Source organism: Microtus ochrogaster, linkage group LG9 (genome assembly GCF_000317375.1).
Source record: "Microtus ochrogaster isolate Prairie Vole_2 linkage group LG9, MicOch1.0, whole genome shotgun sequence".
Classification (NCBI taxonomy): Eukaryota; Metazoa; Chordata; class Mammalia; order Rodentia; family Cricetidae; genus Microtus; species Microtus ochrogaster.
In genome coordinates, this window is record NC_022034.1 from 19,047,232 (window position 1) to 19,067,163 (window position 19,932).

The window sequence follows — 19,932 nt, forward strand, 5'->3', positions numbered from 1 at the left end:
CTATTCCTTTACCAAACTAAACAAAAGAAAGAACACAGATCAAAATGAATAAAAGCAGAGGCAGAAGGGGGCATTGCAACAGATGCCACAGAAACCCATGTGGTCCTTAAAGAGTTTAATACTTGCTCTTGACAAATGACTGAGTTCTGTTTAATTAAAACCTTTCTCTTAATGCTCTTAATTGAGAAATAAAACATTGCAAGGACATTGTCAATTTTTCGTTATTAAAGACCCAAGTGTCTCATGATGATAATTCATTTTAACTACATGATCCAGACACAGGAAACTAATTCCTTGGAGCAAAAGTCCTAAGGAGAATTCAATATTACATCTTTAGAAGAATGGAGAATGTTAAGACTTTGTAAATATCAAGTTAGGTTTTTAAATTATATTATAGTAAATTTTATTATATACAAAGTCTTAAGAAATCCCAGTATAAATAATTAGAAATTGTAACACAATTTAGATTGTAGTGCTTTTAGATTACATAACTTAACCCGTTTAAATACTAACAGAAAATAATCAGTATGTCTAAAAATGTAAATTTCTACAAATTTAACTCATATTGAAAACACTCCATATAAGAGGCAGAGAAACAAAAAAAAAGTCCAATAAATCAACTGGCAGACTTTCCAAATATCTTCTACCCACTGAATCTAAGATGGAAATTAGAAAGATTGTTACCATAAGCCTTCAAGGAAACAGCATTTCAAAAAACAGAAGCAAGAAACATTTCACCAACAAGATACGACAGGATTCTGTGTGTCCTAGTTTGCTTTTCTATGGCTGTGATAAAACACCGACAGAAACAAACTTGGGTAGGAAAGAGTTTATTTGGCTTATAGGTTACTGTCCACCAGAGCAGCCAAGACAGGAACTCAATGCAGGAAGCTAGAGACAGAAACTGAGCAGAGACCACAGAAGAATCAGCTTACTACCTTGCTTCCAGGCTCAGGTATAGCCTGATTTTTTTATAGAACCCAAGGCCATTCATCTAAAGATGGCATCACCCACATTGGGCAAAGCCCTCACAATCAATTTTTAATTAAGAAAATGCCCCACAGATTTGCCTATAGGCCATTCGTAAGCAGGTAATTCCTCAACTGGCATCCTCTGTTCCTAGATGACTGTGGCTTGAGATTATTCTCTTCCTATGGGGATAAGACTGCAATCTTATCCTTAAGATGATTGGTTTCAGTCTAGGCTCAATGCTGAGGAAACCTTAAGAAATAACAAGTTCTCAAAAGTAGAGTTTAAAAGATAAGTAAAACCCACTTATAAGAAGCTCCACTGATAAACTTTACAGAATTTCTCCCGCACGGTTTTAAGTTAAAACATCATTGCATCATCTTGTACCATCCCTTTCCTTATTCCAAACCGTTCCAGGTATGACAACCCTGACCTCTACACAACCCCACCTTGCACTCTTTCAACATCATGGCATCTATTATTTCTTTAGTTCTTATTGTTAAAAACACACGAACACACACACACCTCTAAACATATACATAGAAAGTAATCAGAATGTTTATTGCTACCAGTAGGTATAAGATTTCACAGCTGATTTCTTGGTATTGAGGGCTCTTCCTTGGGAAAACTAGTTCTGTTTTTAGCACTGCTTAGTTGCCTATTGTTCTTTATCTGAGGGTTGGGTATTACGAGATTTCCCCTTCCATATTAAAAAGTATTTCACAAGCACACTCTCAATTATGCCCACTCTCACTCTGAAATGCCTTCATGGACCTATGCCAACACGTGAAGTTCAGAGAATATCACAGTTTAATCTTAGTTATAACTCTGACTTGCTTAGGTTTGCTTTCCGTGTCATTAGATAGAACCATCACAAGTGAGGATACTTTTACATCACCGGTCTTATAACTAAATATACAAACTTCAGATGTTCAAAGCTCACACAGACCTGGAGGCTGACAAAGTGATGTGTCGCATGAACCTAATGTATTACTTTCATAAAGAAATAAGTTACGATAGCTATGTGTATATCTATCCCTCTAGGTTGTCACTTAAATGTTGCAAACTAAAAGTTATTTAACTTGTCTTGACAATTAAAAAACTCATAGAAGCTTGACAACCATAGAATCTGCTGTCTGATGAACAGTTGTGTGGCTAATAAGGACAATAAAATATAAGGAAAACAGCCTCTGTCAAATTCTGTTGCTGCCCAAAAAGGAAATGTCATTGCCAGTTCTTGGCTCTTACCTGTGGTGTTAATTGGTTTGCTTGATTTTAACCTTTACTTTACTTCTACTAAGCTTGCTCAATATCTTCAGAAAGGGGAAAGTATTTGGGTATATATATGATTACATCAACTGAACATTACAGATGTTGATGTGTAATTTACTAATTTACATTTTGTTTGTTTCTTTTTGGATTTTTTTTTTGGTGTTTATTTTTATTGAGCTCTACATTTTTCTCTGCTCCCCTCCCTGCCTTTCCCCTCTCCCCTTCAACCCTCCCCCAGGTAACCCATGCTCCCAATTTACTCAGGAGATCTTGTCTTTTTCTACTTCCCATGTAGATTAGATCTATGTAAGTCTCTCTTATTGTCCTCATTGTTGTCTAAGTTTTCTGGGATTGTGGTTTGTAGGCTGTTTAAAACCCACCTGTGAATAAGTAGTACATGTGATAATTGTCTTTCTGTGTCTGGGTTTCCTCACTCAAAATAATGTTTTCTAGCTCTATTTATTTTCCTGCAAAATTCAAGATGTTGTTATTTTTTTCTGCTGTGTAGTATTCTATTGTGTAAATGTACCACATTTTCCTTATCCATTCTTCAGTCGAGGGGCATTTAGGTTGTTTCCAGGTTCTGGCTATGACAATAAAAAAATGAAGTACAGACCTAAACAGAGAACTCTCAACAGAGGACTCTAAAATAGCTGAAAGACACTTAAGGAAATGTTCAACATCCTTAGTCATCAGAGAAATGCAAATCAAAACAACTCTGAGAAAGACGGAAATCTTACACCTGTAAGAATGGTCAAGATCAAAAACACTGATGATGCTGGAGAGGTTATGGGCAAAACTTCTGCATTGCTGGTGGGAAAGCAAGCTGGTACAGCCCCTTTGGATGTCAGTGTGGCAATTTTTCAGAAAATTAGGAAACAGCCTTCCTTAAGACCCATTAATACCACTTTTGGGTATATATCCAAAAAATGCTCAATCGTGCCACAAGGATATGTGCTCAACTATGTTCAAAGCAGCATTGTTTGTCATAGCCAGAATCTGGAAACAAACTAATTTATGTACCTTATAGTAGACAGAACTCTAAGTTTTCTAAAACAACTTATTTAAAAAATGATGTCATTTCAAATACATAACTCCAAAATAAGCAATTTTATTAATGAAGAACTCCCAATGGAATTCCCTTATAAATAAGGAAGTATCTGTAGTAAAATTTGAATAATGTATGATTTCAAATTTAAAAAGATATTGCGCTGAAGTGAACAGAGCCACACAATAAAATACAAATACATAATTTTAAAATAAAAAGAAAATACTGATGGGGAACTTCAGCCAACCACATGCTGCTTAAGGTGTGTCTCCCTGGGGCCACACAAAACCAATAAACACATCCATGTGCGCTTGCTCTTCCTCTTTGTGTTCCTGCGCTCCTGAATCGCTGGAACCCTGGGTTTGTAAGTTCTCTTTCTTCTGTTTATTAAAGCTGAATATATTTTATTAAACTGGTCTGGTTAATTACTGATCGACCACGCCCATCAAAATACCTTATAAAAAGAGTTATATCTACTCAGTATTCTGAAGGTCTTGGTGAATCCAAATAAAAAGGAAACTCAAAAAGAACTGGACCTTAAATAACGGACCATTATTGGCTGCTAGAGCTATAGTTAAAAAAAATTCAAAATTCTACATGCAGTAGCAACAAAAAAAATGTTACCAGAGCAGCTCCACACACAACTGACATGTTAAAAAACAAAGAATGTTGCACAAGTATGGAAAAATACCATCCTCAAAAATACCATTATCAAAAAGTTGGATAATATTAGGATTTAAACTGGGCTGTAGTGACACATGACTTTAATCCCAGCACTCGGGAGGCAGAAGCAGGAGGATCTCACAGCCTGGTCTACAACAGCTAGTTCCAGGACTGGCTCCAAAAGTACAGAAAAACCCTGTCTTGAAAAACAAAAACAAAACAAAAAAGAAAAGAAAAGATTTAAACTCTGATATACTGATAAGGACAGCAGATAGGCAAACTGTATATCTTCACCTCTCCTCTGACCCTCCAGATCCAAACCCCTGCTCATCCCCATCTCTGGAAAAGGACATGTACTACAGTCTCTTCTACCCTTCTGGCCCTGTCTCCAGTGGATCCCACAAATCTTCCCCTCCTAACCTCCCCGCACCCACTCATTGCTTTACTCCCGCTCCCAATTCAAACAGACACACACTGGAACCCAGAAGCCCTACTCATGCCAAGGAAGCAGATAAGTTACATGCACTTCACCTTGACCCCCCACCCTCCAAGTCTCATCCTCAACTCAGCAGTAGACCTGCTGTGGACTCTGCTCATTCTCTTCCCCCAAAGAACTAAGCAGATCCTGGCTGAAAAGCCCTACTTTTGCCCTTCCTGTGGTCCTCTACAGCTCTATCCAGAGCCAACTCCCTTTCCTAAGAATCAGCTCCCAATACAGAGAAACACACTTTACCTAGAAACTGCTAAACTCACTACTCAATAAAAACTGGGTCAAGACAGAATTCAAGAAAGAAATAAAAGTCTTTCCAAAATTGAATTAAAATGAATAAATAACATTCCCAAACTTATGAAACACAATGAATGCAGTTCTAACAGGTAAATTCATAAAGTCAAGTGCCTATTAAAAAAAATGGAGAGATCTAATATGAGCAACTTAACAGCACATTGCAATCTCAAGAAGAGGGGAAGGAAGGAAGGGAGGGAGAACAAGGAGAGAGAGACAGACAGAGACAGAGACAGAGAGAGGGAAATGATACCCAAAAGGAGTAGAGGGCAAGAAATAATCAAACTCAGGGCTGATATCAATAAAATAGAAACAAATAAACAAATACCCATAACAAAGAATCAATGAAACAAAGCCATGATTCTTTGAAAAAAATCAATAAAACTGACAAACCATCCAAAATAACAAAATTAGATATATAAAGGGAGACATAAGAACAGATACCAAGAATATCCAGAGACTCATAAAGACATACTATAGAGAAAAGGGCCAGCAAAAAAAAAAAAACAAATAAACAAAAACAAAACAAAAAAAACACCCTGCCCTGGTCCTGAAACCAGAGCTAGTGAAATATACCTACCTGCTCTGGCTCTAAAACCAGAGCCAGTGATAGAAACACACCCTATATATGAGCTCTGATCCAGTGAAAGAAATATTTTTTTTTAAATTTATTTATTAAGAATTTCTGCCTCCTCCCCGCCACCGCCTCCTCCCATTTCCCTCCCCCTTCCCCCATCAAGTCCCCCTCCGTCATCAGCTAGAAGAGCAATCAGGGTTCCCTGACCTGTGGGAAGTCAAAGGACAAAGCATGGGATAAAACCGGACTTGCTGAACATAGCAGACAATGAGGACTACTGAAAAAGAAATACTTTTAACCCTGAACCAAGAACCTGAAAAACATGTCCTGACTCTGAAAGCAGTACCAAACAAACACCTTTTGTCTCTAGAATCAGTGCCAGTGAAAAAAAACACACCCTGGTCCTAAGATTAGAATCAAAAGGCTAGAAAGGACCAGTGAAAGAAACATAGTTTGGCCCTGAAACCAGAACCAACTATGCCCCTGACCAACTGAAACACTAAACCAACCAATCTCTGAGCGTCCTGACTTTGAACCCAGAGTCAGTGAAAGAAAACACACCCTGATCTGAAAACAGAGTCAGTAAAACAAACACTTTTAGGCTTGAACCCAGAACCAAAGAAGCATGCCCAGACTCTGAAACCAGAGTCAAAGAAATACACTTTGTCTCTAGAACCAGAGCCAGTGAAAGAAATATGCCCTGGCCCCTAAACTAGAGCTAAAATGTTAAAAATGGCCAGTGAAAGAAACAGAGTTTGGCCCTGAAACCAAAGCTAACTCTGTCCCTGAACAACTAAACTAATCAACCCCTGAGCAGGAAAACTAACCAATCCCTGAGAAGAAAAATTTCTCCCTGGGAAAACTCCACCCCCTACGAAGCCCTGTATAAGTCCCCCTTCCAGTTCAGGTGTGGCTGCTGCTCTTTCCCACTCTGGCAGAGGCAGCCACTCTCCTGGACTCCTCCTTCCCAAATAAATATCTTCCTCAAAACAATCTTGGGTGAAGATCTTCATTCACTGGAGCTGAATAGAACATTGCTGAGACGTTAGGGTATAGTAGGAGCTGTTTGTTCATCCCAGATGTTCAGAACCAAAATAATCACACAGAAACTATATTAATTAAAACACTGCTTGGTCCATTAGCTTCTTATTGGCTAACTCTTGCATATTAATTTAACCCATTTCTATTAATCTGTATATCACCACGAGGCCATGGCCTACCAGGAAAATTTCAGCATGTCTATCTCTTGTGGCGGCTCCATGGCATCTCTCTGACTCTTCCCTCTACCTCCCAGCATTCTGTTTAGTTTTCCCCACCTAGCTCTGTTCCCCTATAGCTCTGCTATAGACCCAAAGCAGTTCCTTTATTCATTAACCATAAAAGGAACACACCATTGGGGGAATGATCAGAAAAAAGAAAAAAGCAAACAAACAAACAAAAAAAATTAAACCAAAAAAAAAAAAACTTTGCTGAGATGTTCCTTTTAGGAGGTTAAACAAGGCTGAGCAAAAAAAAAAAAAGTAACAACTTTTCTTTTCTGCAGGGGTTTTGCCTCTAGCAGATTATAGCAGAAGAGGTAACATCTTGAGCCTCAGCAGAAGCAGCAGCATATAGCTCTGCTAGGACATTCCCTTAGGTGAACAAAGCAGAGCTAAGCTGTAAGGCCTCTCTCTAGGAAAGGAGCAGGATTGCTGTATCCTGTGAGGAGACTACCCTCCACTGCACCCCAGCTTCAGGAATTGCTTGACCTGCCGACAAATCAAAAATTCTTCTCTCTCCACGGCTGAACCACTCTATTGAGGCTCCAACCTCCAGAATTGTCCTGGAGTTCTACGTTCCTGAGCTGTCCTACTAAAGCTCTAGGTTTTGCCTGGCTTCCTGACAAATCAGGACATCTTTCCCTCCAGGGCTGAGCTGCCCTATTGCAGCTCTACTATTGTGGCTCTATGTCTTCAGAGCTGTCCTATTGCAGCACTAGGTATATAGCCTGGCTTGCGGAAAAGTCAGGATACCTTTGCAGCTCCTGAGCTCTTAACACTCACACTAGCTTACACATACTTTAAAAAACTGTACTCTACTGAATTGAAAATCTAAAAAAGAAAAGAATTTTCTCAATACATAACACTTACCAAGATTAAATCATAATCAGATAAGCTCAGTCACAGTCTCATTCTGAGATTCCTAGAGGCAGGATCACCATTTCAGATTGAGGTCAAGGTATGAGCCAGTGGCAGGCTGCTTTGTTTTTCAGATCTTCAGGATGAACCCAAATTTCTCTCTCTGAGCTTTTATTAATTGTGTTTTAGAAAGGAGTCAAAATATTTTTCTTTGCAGATGATATGATAGTACATGACCCTAAGATTTCCACCAGGAAACTACTTCAGCAAAGTAGATTGACAAAAATTAACTCACAAAAATCAGTAGCCCTCCTATATGAAAATGACTAATAGACTGAGAAAGATATCAAGGAAACAACACCTTTCATAACAGCCTCAAAAAGTATCCCAGAGTAACTCTATCCAAGCAAGTGAAAGGCTTCTATGATAAAAAAAGGAAATTTTAAGATATTAAAAAAATCTTAGGAGACATGAGAAGATAGAAAGATCTCCCAGGTTCATGAGTCAGTAGGATTTATACAGAAAAATGGTCATCCTACCAAAAGCAATGTACAGATGGAATGTATTCCCCAACAAAATTCCAACACAACTCTTCCCATATGTTGAAAAGGCAGTTTGCAGCTTCATCTGAAACACAAATAACCCAGAAAAACTAATATAATCTTGAATGATAAGAACTGTGGGAGGTATCACTCAACCCAATTTTAAATTGTACTACAGAGCTACGTAGTAATAAAAACAGTAAAGTACTCCCACAGAAGCAGATGACACATTGATCAATCGAATGGAACTGAAGACACAAACATAAATCCACACACCTATGGACAACTGACAGGAATATTTTGCCTCCTGCCCCTTTCTGCTTCCTGACCACCTGCCCTTTTCTCCATCGAGCCATTGGCCATCTTGTGTTCTTCCTCGTCTTAGAACCGGAAACAATAAAGGAAACGATCATGGACTAAACCGTGAATCAAACTAAGCCAATCCTCCTGTTAAGACATGTTTTTTAAATTATTTTAATATAAATGGAAAACTGAATAATACACAGTTCATTTTGAAATTGTTTAGCCACTTGGGAAATCAACATGGAGTATCTCAGAAAACTGGGATTCAATCTATCTCAATACCCAGTGATACCATTCTTGGGCATATACTCAAAGGATACTCAATCCTACCATGAGGATACTTGCTCAATGTGTCCATAGCAGCATTATTTGTAATAATAGCGAGAACATGGATACAACCTACATGGTTTCCAAAGAATGGACCAAAAAAAAAAGTGGTACATTTACACAATGGAGTATTACTTAGCTGTTAAAAACAGTAACATCAAGAAATCTGAAGGAAAATGGACGGAGCTAGAAATAATCATTGTGCGTGGGGTAACCCAGACCCAGAAAGCAAACACAGTTAAGTACTCACTCATATTATAGTGATTTTATATATCACATTTATAATGAATATTAACTATAAATAAAAAGATAACCATGTTACAATCCATCAACCCAGAGAAGCTTGATAACAAGGAGGGCCCAAGAGGGTAAGGTACGGATCTCCAGGGAAGGAGAAATAGAGAAGAACTCCTTAGTGGGGGGCGGAGGGGGGGGCCAATGGACATAGGAACCTGAAGGTTTGGGGTGTGCGCAGAGTGTGATAGTGCTGAGATAAGGTGGTTTACCAGGTTGAATAGAAGCCTGATACAAGTGAAACTCCCACGAGGTTAAAAGGATGGACCCAGCTAAGAATCTTGGGAGCATTGGATGCATAGCCTGAAATGGCCATGCCCTGTGATCGGATTGGCCACTACCCTGGTTGTCATCAGAGAACCTTCATCTGAACTGAGGGAGATAGATTCAGAGACCCATGGCCAAACATTAGGCCAAGCTTAGAGAGTCGTGTTGAGGAAAGGGAGGATAGACTGTAGGAAACATGGTGTCAGGGACATTGGAGGAACACCCACAAAAACAGCTAGCCTGGTTCATGGGACTCTGAACTTTTCACAGACTCTGAACCAACAACCAAGGAGCCTGCACGGGACTGACCTAGACCCACTGCATATATGTGACAGTTATATAGCTTGGTCTATTTTTGTGACTCCTGGCAATGGGAGCAGGGGCTATCTCTGGTGATTTGACTGGATCTTGTGAACTAATTCCTCAAGTTGGATTGCCTTGAGAGGTGCTTGGTCTTACTGCAGCCCAATAGGCCATGCTTTACTGATGCCCATAGGAGGCCTGCCCCTTTCTGAGTGAATAGGGAGGAGGGGTAAATTGGGGGAGGCATAAGAGAGGGGGATAAGGGAGTGGGAGGAGAGGAGTGAGGGGAAGTTCCAGTTGAGATGTAAAATAAATAAATAAAACTTTAAAAAAAATTAACTAAGAAAACGTGATCAGGTAACCCTGACACACAGGATAAAAACCACAGTGTAATATAACAATATATATTATTATTATAATTACTCTGTCTTTTGAAATAAAAATATCTCCCACAAAACAGGTATCTCATCTAAAAGAATATGAAGTGGGCCAGGGAATGGATAAAATTAACACTAATCATTATTCTGTTCCATTCACAAAATCATAAGGTTGTAAAATGAAGCATTTGTATTTCTACATTGATTTTAATTTTATTTTTGTACTAAAACCAGCAAAATTTTCTGAAATTTGAGAATTTTATCAAGTGAAAAGATCTGTTTACTGACCAATCTTTCTCTGTAGGTGCTTAAATGGCCAATTGCATTTCAAGACAAATTATTACCAAACGATAGAAAATGTTTTCCTTCTCTAACTGGGAATTACTGGAAGGGAAGGTATTATATTCTAATAAAGTGTCAAGTAAAAATGAGAAAGTTATTCAGCTATAATAGTAACTGGTGAAGCAGTAGTTAAAGCTAATGGAGTCCATAACAGTGTCCTAAGTAGATAGGCCTTATGTCCATCTAAGAAGAAGAAGAGGTACCTCTTTCCTTGGACATACAGAAAACAGACTACAAGGGGACATAAGAAAAATGCTGGAAATTAGATGCCTAGAAGAATTCTCATCAGAAAGAACCTTCTAGCATTACCTGTATCTTCAGCTTATATCATCAGAACTCTGAGAAAAGAAAAAACAAATCTCCACTCAAGCCAGTCTATGGATTTTTCATGACAGTCTACACGAATAGGCTTTTAGAACACCAATAAACTACAAACAAAACAGGCATCTTTCAACAGGGGACTAGGTAACTGACTAGTGGTTTTCCACATCATCTGCAGGAAGAACAACCCCAAAAGATATCACATGGCAATGAAAAGAATCTGTGACTACAGTAGCTTCTGGCAGAGGCTATAGATAGAGTTGACCAATTTATCACCAACATATTTTGAATTAATATTTGTTTAGAGATAAATATGTCAGAAAACAAAGAACTGTGGTTCATTCATCTTTATAGATAATAAGTACAATTTTTATATAAAACATTAAAGATTAAATATGTAAAAACAATTTCAGAGATAGTTGCCTATGATTTAGTATAACTGTCTATATTCCTTATGATTGTTTAATAAAACTGCTTAATTCTATAGGATCTCAGTGCTGGCTATCTTTCAGAATTATCAATAGAGCGTCAAACACTATCTTCACAACCTATGTGGGTTCCACCTTAGTGACTGGGAATCAATCAGCAGTCAAGGCTCTGAGATACTAAAAGGTTCTACAGGCAATCCTGACATACAGGATGAAAACCATCATACAAGATGTTATAAGAACTCTGTTCTATTATAAACCCTTATTGTATAAAACAACCTAAAATTTGCAATTTTAAGAAACTAATTTAAAAGTAATAAAAACATAAAATGGAACATTGTATAATAATTAAAGAAATGATAAAGCAGAAAGAACAACTGACACAGAGAAAGTATTCCAGCATATGTATGCTGTAGGAAATCCTATAGCCAGTAGTTACCCACCCACTGGGGCGTGGCCTCTTAAACTATTTAGGCCTACGTAAATCATGTGTCCCGCCTCTTCTCTGGGTGGGGGATATGGTTTCTGTTCTCCATTCCAGCTGAGGATTCTGAATTGTGAGTCTACCCATAAATAAATAACCGTCTATAATTCTCAATTTTGAGCTAGTGTGGGATTTCTTTTAAGCATCCTTCTTCATGTGCAGGTATGTATTTGTGTATGATATAATTCCATTTAAAAAGACACAAATGTAAGTGTATATTGAAAGAATTTTGGTCATTCTGTAGGTATATTTTGTTACTTTATGCTCCTCTTCTGATTTGCCTGTATTTGATATTTCTGAATATCTATATACTACTTACATATTAAAAAGAAGCAGTTACAGTTTTGTTATCAATTAAAAAGAATTAATCAAAAATTTTATTTCTTTCTAGTTCATTTTAATTAAAATATAATTGTATCATTTCCACCCTCCAACTCCTCTCATGTCCCCACTCCATTCAATCCCTCTCAAACTCATGTTCTCTTTCTCTTCAATTATACACATGCATACATATCTTTAAGATCTTTATGTCTTTATGACTGCCAACATGTATGTATGTGCATCACGTGTGCTTAGTACCCACAGAGACCAAACGGGCATTAGATCCTCTAGAACTGGAGTTACAGGCAGTTGTGAACCTCCATGTGGGTGCTGCGAATGAACCCCTGACCTCTGCAAGAGCAGCAAGTGTTTTTAACCAAAAGCTATCTTTCATACCTCAAGCAACTGTATCCTCACAATGGAACAGATTAAAGACTAGGGACACATTAAGTGATACTTTACTTTGAAATAAAGTAAATGCTGATACAAGTATGCTATTCAGAAACATTCTACAAGGTTTAAACTTTCTCAATAATCAAGTTATAGAAAAAGAACTTAGACTTTGTTCACCCAAGCAAGAAAGGTACTTTATTATATATGATGATCATTTGATATATCAATATAATATATCACACCTTTAAAATATTTAAGTAAGCTCATATGATTTAATTTAAAAAAACAATCAGCTGAAGGGTGCTGCTGATTCGATTTTTTAATTCTTTACTCTTTTGGGGGACCTAACAACCAGTTCCCAGATTAATCATACACAGAGAAGCTTATTCTTAATTATAAATGTCTGACCTTAGCTTGGCTTGTTTCTAAGCAGTTTTCCTTAAATTACAGCATCTACCTTTTGCCTCTGGGATTTTATCTTTCTCTTCTGTATATGTTACTTTCACTCTTACTCTGTGGTTGACTGGGCGGCTGGCCCCTAACATCCTCCTCTTCTTGTTCTATCTTGCTCCTTCTTCCAGAGTTTTCCTTTATATATTCTCTCTGCCTGGCATCCCTGCCTATCCTTTCTCCTGCCTCACTGTTGGCCATTCAGCTTTTTATTAGACCATCAGGTGTTTTAGACAGCAAAGAATCACAGCTTCACAGAGTTAAACAAATGCAGCATATACAAAAGCAACACATCTTTACATCATTAAACAAATGTTCCACAGCATAAACAAATGTAACATGGCTTAAAATAATATTCCATAACAGAAGGGCAGAGAAAATGGCTGAGACAGTACATGCTTACTAAAGAAGCATGAGTTTGGATACCCAGAACCTACATTTAAAATAAAATGGCACAGAAGCACACAACTATTGCTTAGCTTGGGCAAGTGAGGAAAGCACTTGTACCCAAATGTGCATATACACACACATGAACACATACACATAAAAATTTAGCTGTAGTGACCAAAATGAACAAAAGATAAACAAATGTAATGCAAAGGCATATATGAAAGTGTTTGGTGTATGAAGAAAGGAATGTATTTTCACCATTTACACTCCAACTTACTTCTTAAGCAACCAGTTATCTATCTATATTCTTAACTATCATTGGCCAATGACAACTTCCATACTCAAAAGCTCATCTTACCTCATCTAAGTCTTGGATATAAACTGGCTTTTCCTCAAAGCCAACTGGCATTGGCTCACTATAAGGGATCCGTACTTCTTCATACAGCTTGGTATTCTCTCTTTGAATTCCTTCTGGTAAAATCATCTATAAGCATCAAAAATAAAATTGCAATTAAAATAAAAACAACTGCTCTGGTAAGATTTTAGTTAAATTAAGAGATGATGACAAAATGTTACTGGCTTTATAACAAAGTACTGACAAATAAATCCAGCTAATATAAAGGAAATAAATCTAAATGAGAGAAAAATAAACATGAACTACACCTACAGACATTCAGGAATCGGGTATCTCATATGATACACAGAGCACATTAAGGTAATGAACTGAAAGAACACACTAGCCAAAAAGAAGCCTCCTAGGCCCTTCTCAGCTGCAAGCCTCTCCCCTTCTTCAGCGAAGGCTATCCCTTATTTTCAATTCATGGTTCACAAAGATCTAAAATATACTTCAGGTGGTAAGACCGGACAAGGGCATTTGTAACCATTACCCACTTAGCATGATTACAGTAAGGCTCTTAATGGTGGTTTCTGAGGAACTGCCCTAGATCCTGTAGATTAAAAGGCGGGACTTTACCTTGTTAAACAGTGAAATCCAAAATAAAGCTTTCTTAATAAAAAAAAAAAAGAACACACTAGCTACACAGTATTCTTGAGCACAAATGTTCTCTCATAACCAGAAAAAATATGTAACAGTCTAACTTTAACCAGTCAATGATATAATGGATACAATTCATAAATACAAACTGAAACAATCAAAAAAGTGAATATGTTCTAGATACTGACCATGTTTAAATTTATTAAAATACAAAACAAATTTAAATATATTTCAGGAACTTAAAAGATATACTGCAACATTCCTTTTTCCTATTATTTTAACATATAATTTAGCATATTTTATCCAACGGTAATATAGTCAAGGACACAGGAAAAATCTATGCAGGCATTTCCTCAGAAAATACCTGTTTCCAAAAGTGATTATATTACAATGACATACCTTGGCACCAGCAATGAATGCTGATGTTTCTCGGGCCTTAGCCTGGGAATCATAAACATGGGGATAATGGATTTTTTCAACTTCCATGTCTCTCTGTCTGCCCAGAATTGGAGCACTTCTAGCATTCAGAAGTGCCTGTTCTCTATAAATATAAAGGTAGATAAATAAAAAGTCAAATTTGACACTATTACTTTAAAAATAAAATCATACACCTAAACGAAGCCATTATGACAGTTATTCTAGGTACTCCATTAAAAAGAGAGAACTTCAACTACAAAGGGAGATATTAGCAACCCAGAAGTCTTAGGAGAAATAAATATGTTTTAAGTATCCAGTTGCTACTTTTAAAAGAGGTTAGTAAGGATGGCTTACTACTTTTTAACTGTAATTTTGCTACGGTTATGAATAGCAATGTAAATGTTTTGGAGATAGAGGTTTGCCAAGGGGTTGACAACAGATGGGAAACCCACAGGTTAAAAACTGCAAATTTAAACAAATACTTCAATCATTTTCATTTTTTAACTTTTAAATAACAAGGAAATAACGTATCATTAAATTGAAAACAAAAACATGTAAAACTATATCCATGTAGCATTCATGTAACTTAACTGAAAAGTGTATACTGGGCAACTTAGACTAGCCCACCTCTATAAATGAAATGTTTTACTTATATGAATTCAATCAAGACTTGCTCTAATTAAAGAGTGATTGTTTTATTTTGTCATAGAAAGCAAGGTTGTAAGAAATCACCAAATTACTAAAAAACTAAAGGACAAGCCGGGCGGTGGTGGCGCACGCCTTTAATCCCAGCACTCGGGAGGCAGAGGCAGGCAGATCTCTGTGAGTTCGAGGCCAGCCTGGTCTACAAGAGCTAGTTCCAGGACAGGAACCAAAAAGCTATGGAGAAATCCTGTCTCGAAAAATCCAAAAACAAACAAACAAACAAACAAAACCAAAAAAACTAAAGGACACCATTACAAGTAAAATCACACCACTTGCATGTTTTCAGCATCTGACTTTTACTACCTGTGCATCCGGAGTTCCTTAGGATCAAAGGACAAAAGTCCTTCCCCAGAAACCTCCCCATCTTCTCCAGTCTTTTTTTGTCTGGCATTCCTTTTTTCTTCACGGCGATACAATTTCATTAACTGTTTTTCTTGTTCAGACTGAATAGTGACTTGACATCCATAATTAGGCTTGGCATTCTCACCTAAAAGTTTTTTACAACTATCTGTAATTAAAAAATATAATGAATTATAAATCGCAGATATGACCTTCATGAAAACCATTTTTTCCACCACAAACACATAACAAAATCCAATTCTCTAACAACTCACTTTTTATAGTTGATTACTCAATTACATATTTTTAAAAAATTAAAAACATGGTATCTACATAGTATTACATAGTAACTTAAGAAAAATCAACAAAAGTTTCTTTTTAATGATTCAATAGTGTAAGGGATACTGGGATCATTTAACTTTTCATATAACATCAAAATGACAAAAATTAAATTTCATATTTTATAATAATTTGTTCATAATTTCAAATATATAATTATCAATTTTTAATTAATTTACTATTTCTGTGATAAAATAATAATGTTATATATTAAATACAACTTTCCTCTAGTAATTAGCCTTGCTATTCTAGGTTATCATACATTTACTACTTTTCACAGCTCAGGACATATCCACAGACAGTGGTCAAAACAACATTACTGTCCACCTTCTTATAGAAACGCAGGAGAACTAGATCAACCAAAGCTTACTGTTTATAAAGTATGAGTTAAGTTTGTGTGTAGTCACCTCAGTATTCAGGATGTTTTTCCAACAGGATTGCCTTCTGTGGCTATTTATTTATTTATTTGGTTGGTTGGTTTGGTTTTTTGAGACTGGGTTTCTCTATGTAACAGTCCTGGCTGCCCTTGCATCTGCATTGTAGACTAGACTGGCCTTGAACTCACAGAAATCCACTTGTCTCTGTTTCCCGAGTACTGGGATTAAAGATACGTGCCACCACCACTCCATACCTTTTGTGTTTAAAGTCTTTCTGAGTCCCTACAGTCCCGAAGGAACTAACAGAAAGGAGTCAACATCAGTAAGTATTTACAATATTGAGAACTCAGCACAACGAGGCTAGGAAGACAATACCAAATGAGACTTATCTGTACTCTCAACAGAGTGTAGGAACAACGTATTTTATCAAATGGCAAAAATTCAAATTAGAACAGGGAAGGTATTAAACAAAGCACCAAGACAGTAAAATGTGGTTCAAATTTATTCTTAGTCAAATCGAGGCGGTGGTGGGGAGGAGGCAGAAATCCTTAATAAATAAATAAATTAAAAAAAAACTTCTCACACACTGCACTCTTACATAACTTAGAGTAAACCTTTTTAATTCTCAATCACATAAAATGATCTCCTAAAATGTGGCTTTATTAGCATTAAAACGTATGTTTCAAAAGCATAAAAAAAAGACTTTGACCTATAATAAACTAAAATTTTATGTCTCTAACAAAAATTTTGTTCTATTTGTCTTATACACCTTTCTTTCTACGCAATAGCATATAATTTATAATTAACTTTCAATGCCAAAAAATCCAGATTGTGAAAGCTTTCACATGTACTGAGAACTAAAAGAAAAGTGAAATTGTCTGCAAAATGACATCCTCTTATTTCAATGTATGATTTTTGTGTTTTGTTTTGTTTTTAGTTATGCTATCTGTAAAGACAGACAAGCAGAAACAAAATAAATAACCGCAATAACAACTATCACATATAATGTTACTCAAGAGTAAAATAGAAATTTATGTTTTTATAAAACCATATTATGCTAGAAAAGAATCATGTATAGTCTTCAAAGATGAGTTACCAATGGTCACGTCGGAGGAGCAGCAGGTGGCAATTAAGCTTCAGGAGTTTGGCTTATCAGAATGTAAGGCACTGATAGGTGAAACTCTGATACGGGAGGCCCCAAGGGCTTCGGCTCCAGAATGCCTCTTGCAACTACTATGCCTTTACATGTTTAACACTGCCATTTTTGCCTGGTATCTGGCATAATGTGAATGGCTGTGGGGGGATCCCCACTGCTTTTAATGTAGTGTGATTAGCTCATGAAATATCCCCATTCTATTGTGCATTTTTACCTGTGAATTATTATAAAGATGATTTCCTCTTAAGTTATACTGTTTAACTGAATTAATGACTTTATACCCAGGTCCACATCCAGGACTTGGGAGTTGCCCCTCCCCCCGAAACATCTACCCCATCTGTGAGCTGTTGGGGCAGGTGAAGGGACTAACTAACTGGTCCTGAGGAATGGTTGCCATGCTGTCCCAGAGAAGTTTCAGTGAGGATCCAGTACTGATGGTGTACCAGAAGCCAGAGGCCTTGAATGAGACCAATAACTCATTGTAATGAATATTTGCGAGGAAAGCTATTTAGGCAAAAGGATATACTGCATGACACGCTGCAGGTCAAGGCCACTACAAAATGAGTACGTGATGGAGAGGAGAAAAAGATGGAGGCATGAAGTGGTTTTTTTTCTTTCTTTTCTTTTGAAATCTTTGGTGGGGGCAGGCTACAAGGATGGTGGATGGACATGGAAGAACTAAGAAATGAGTGAGATTGCGGTGCATGATGTATTAACTCCCAAGAATCAATAAAAATTATGTTAATTAAAAATATTCAAGATAAAGTTTTCTGCTAAAATAAGGAAAATGTTCAAGAATATAGCTAGTTATAAATAGAAGCAACATGAACAACAATCCTACAAAGAATAAAAGTAAAAGCCATTTGAGAAGAGTAGAAAACATTTCTGGTCAGATACATAAGTGTATCTCAAATACACTTATAAACAATTTAAATTTAGTTTTGGGACTAGGAAAGGAGCTCAATGATAGAATTCTTGCCGAGCATGTGTGAAGCCCTAAGTTCAATATCCAGCACTGAAAAAAAAATTAATATTTAGTGTTGACTAAAAAGCACATTCCTTCTATGTTATCATTATAAAACAACATATGAAAATGAGAATAAAATATAATCATAACTGGGATTACTAACTACTCTTTGACACACTACAGCTTTTAAAAACTGTGAAACTATAATTCATGTATATGTTGGCAGTAACATTTAGAATACTAACCAAGATAACACAAACTTTTCAGAACTTATAAATTTCAGGACTGAAGTATAAAATACTATTACTTATTAAAAAACAGCTTACAAATAAAGAGGGTTTAACTGTTCTTAAATCCTGCTGATTTCCTCCAGTATGTGAATAGAATCCCTGTGGTCAGGGGAGTGTGAAATTAGCTCTTCCATGTATGTGAAGAGCTCAGAGCGTCTCATAAAAGACCAAATTGCTAAATTTCAAATATCCAAGTGTCTATTAACCTTTTATTTTGGATTTTATTAATTTTATTGAAAGGTACATTTCTTAGTTCCAGATATAATGGTAGTTGGTTAAATTACTTCTATCCACTCAAATCAATGTTTCCAAAATTGAAGCATTACCAGTATTTTGAAAGAACTGAAAAGGCATAAATGAAACACGATTTACAAGGTTAAAATACACTGTTCCTTGGTTTATTATTTTGTGGGAATGTACATGTCAAAATGGTTATAGTCACTCTGGGTGGACTCAGGCTGCACAGTGCAACATGGAGCTGCCTACAATTTATCAGTGCAGATCTTATATTCAGGGCCAGCATGGAGAACTGTTATAAGAATTCAGTCCTATAGGTCAATGGTATTGGGGTGACTCACCCCTATGGGCATGGTCTTCTTTGGGTACATGATCAGATAAGAACTCAGGGTAAGGGTCATGTGCTCCTTCTGGGACAATGAGGGAATTGGCAGAGCTACATCTTGGTTCCCCTTGGCCCTTGATGAATGGAGGTCATGAAGTATAGTGCAGCAGCAGAGAGCTGATTCCCTAGCGGGATGGGCGGAGCAGCTGGTGATGTGACTGGACTCTTCCTTCTCTGTTTTGGAATCTTTGTCCACAGATTTGATATAATAAAAGATAAAACTTTCTTAAAAATTTCTGCTTTGGAGAATCTGAACACTACCTTTGTGGTCTTATAATTGTGGAGATGCCTCCTTAACTTCCCTTAAGACACTGCAGAAGAATTCTTGCAAATCTATTCCTTTTAAAACAAAATTCTACATTAGAAACAGTGGCAGTTTTATAAAGACAGTCCATAGTAAAAGCTTCTAGAATGTTTTATAAAGCCTGAACTAAGTTTAGTGCAAAAAACAAAATTTTCATCCAGAGTAGAAATAAATTTTCTCAAATGGAACTAGACTGAGACAGAAATTATGTAGAACTTTTATTATGGATACAAGCCATCTATTCTCTATAAGAAATAGTAAAGGTAACAAATTTTTAAAACCTGTGGTATCTGGTTTATATAAAACACGTACAAGCTTAAACGTAGTTCTCATATAGCAATAAAAATCCCTCCTCTATGCTCATGTTCTCCCTCCTTCTGCTCCTCATTGGGACTTTGGGAGCTTAGTCCGATGCTCCAGTGTGGGTCTCTGTCTCTATCTCCATCCATC

General features: G+C 36.8%; 1 protein-coding gene across 1 annotated transcript in view; it reads right to left on the reverse strand.

Moving 5' to 3' along the window:
• The window catches only part of Ascc3 (activating signal cointegrator 1 complex subunit 3), a 315,331-nt gene that overhangs the window by 233,564 nt on the left and 61,835 nt on the right, over window positions 1–19,932 (reverse strand). The window contains exons 6-8 of the mRNA XM_005363511.2: window positions 15,392–15,596; window positions 14,366–14,507; window positions 13,331–13,456 (exon numbers count right to left, since the gene is read on the reverse strand). Coding sequence (XP_005363568.1) covers window positions 13,331–13,456; window positions 14,366–14,507; window positions 15,392–15,596 — 473 coding nt within the window. The remainder of the gene's footprint in view (window positions 1–13,330; window positions 13,457–14,365; window positions 14,508–15,391; window positions 15,597–19,932) is intronic.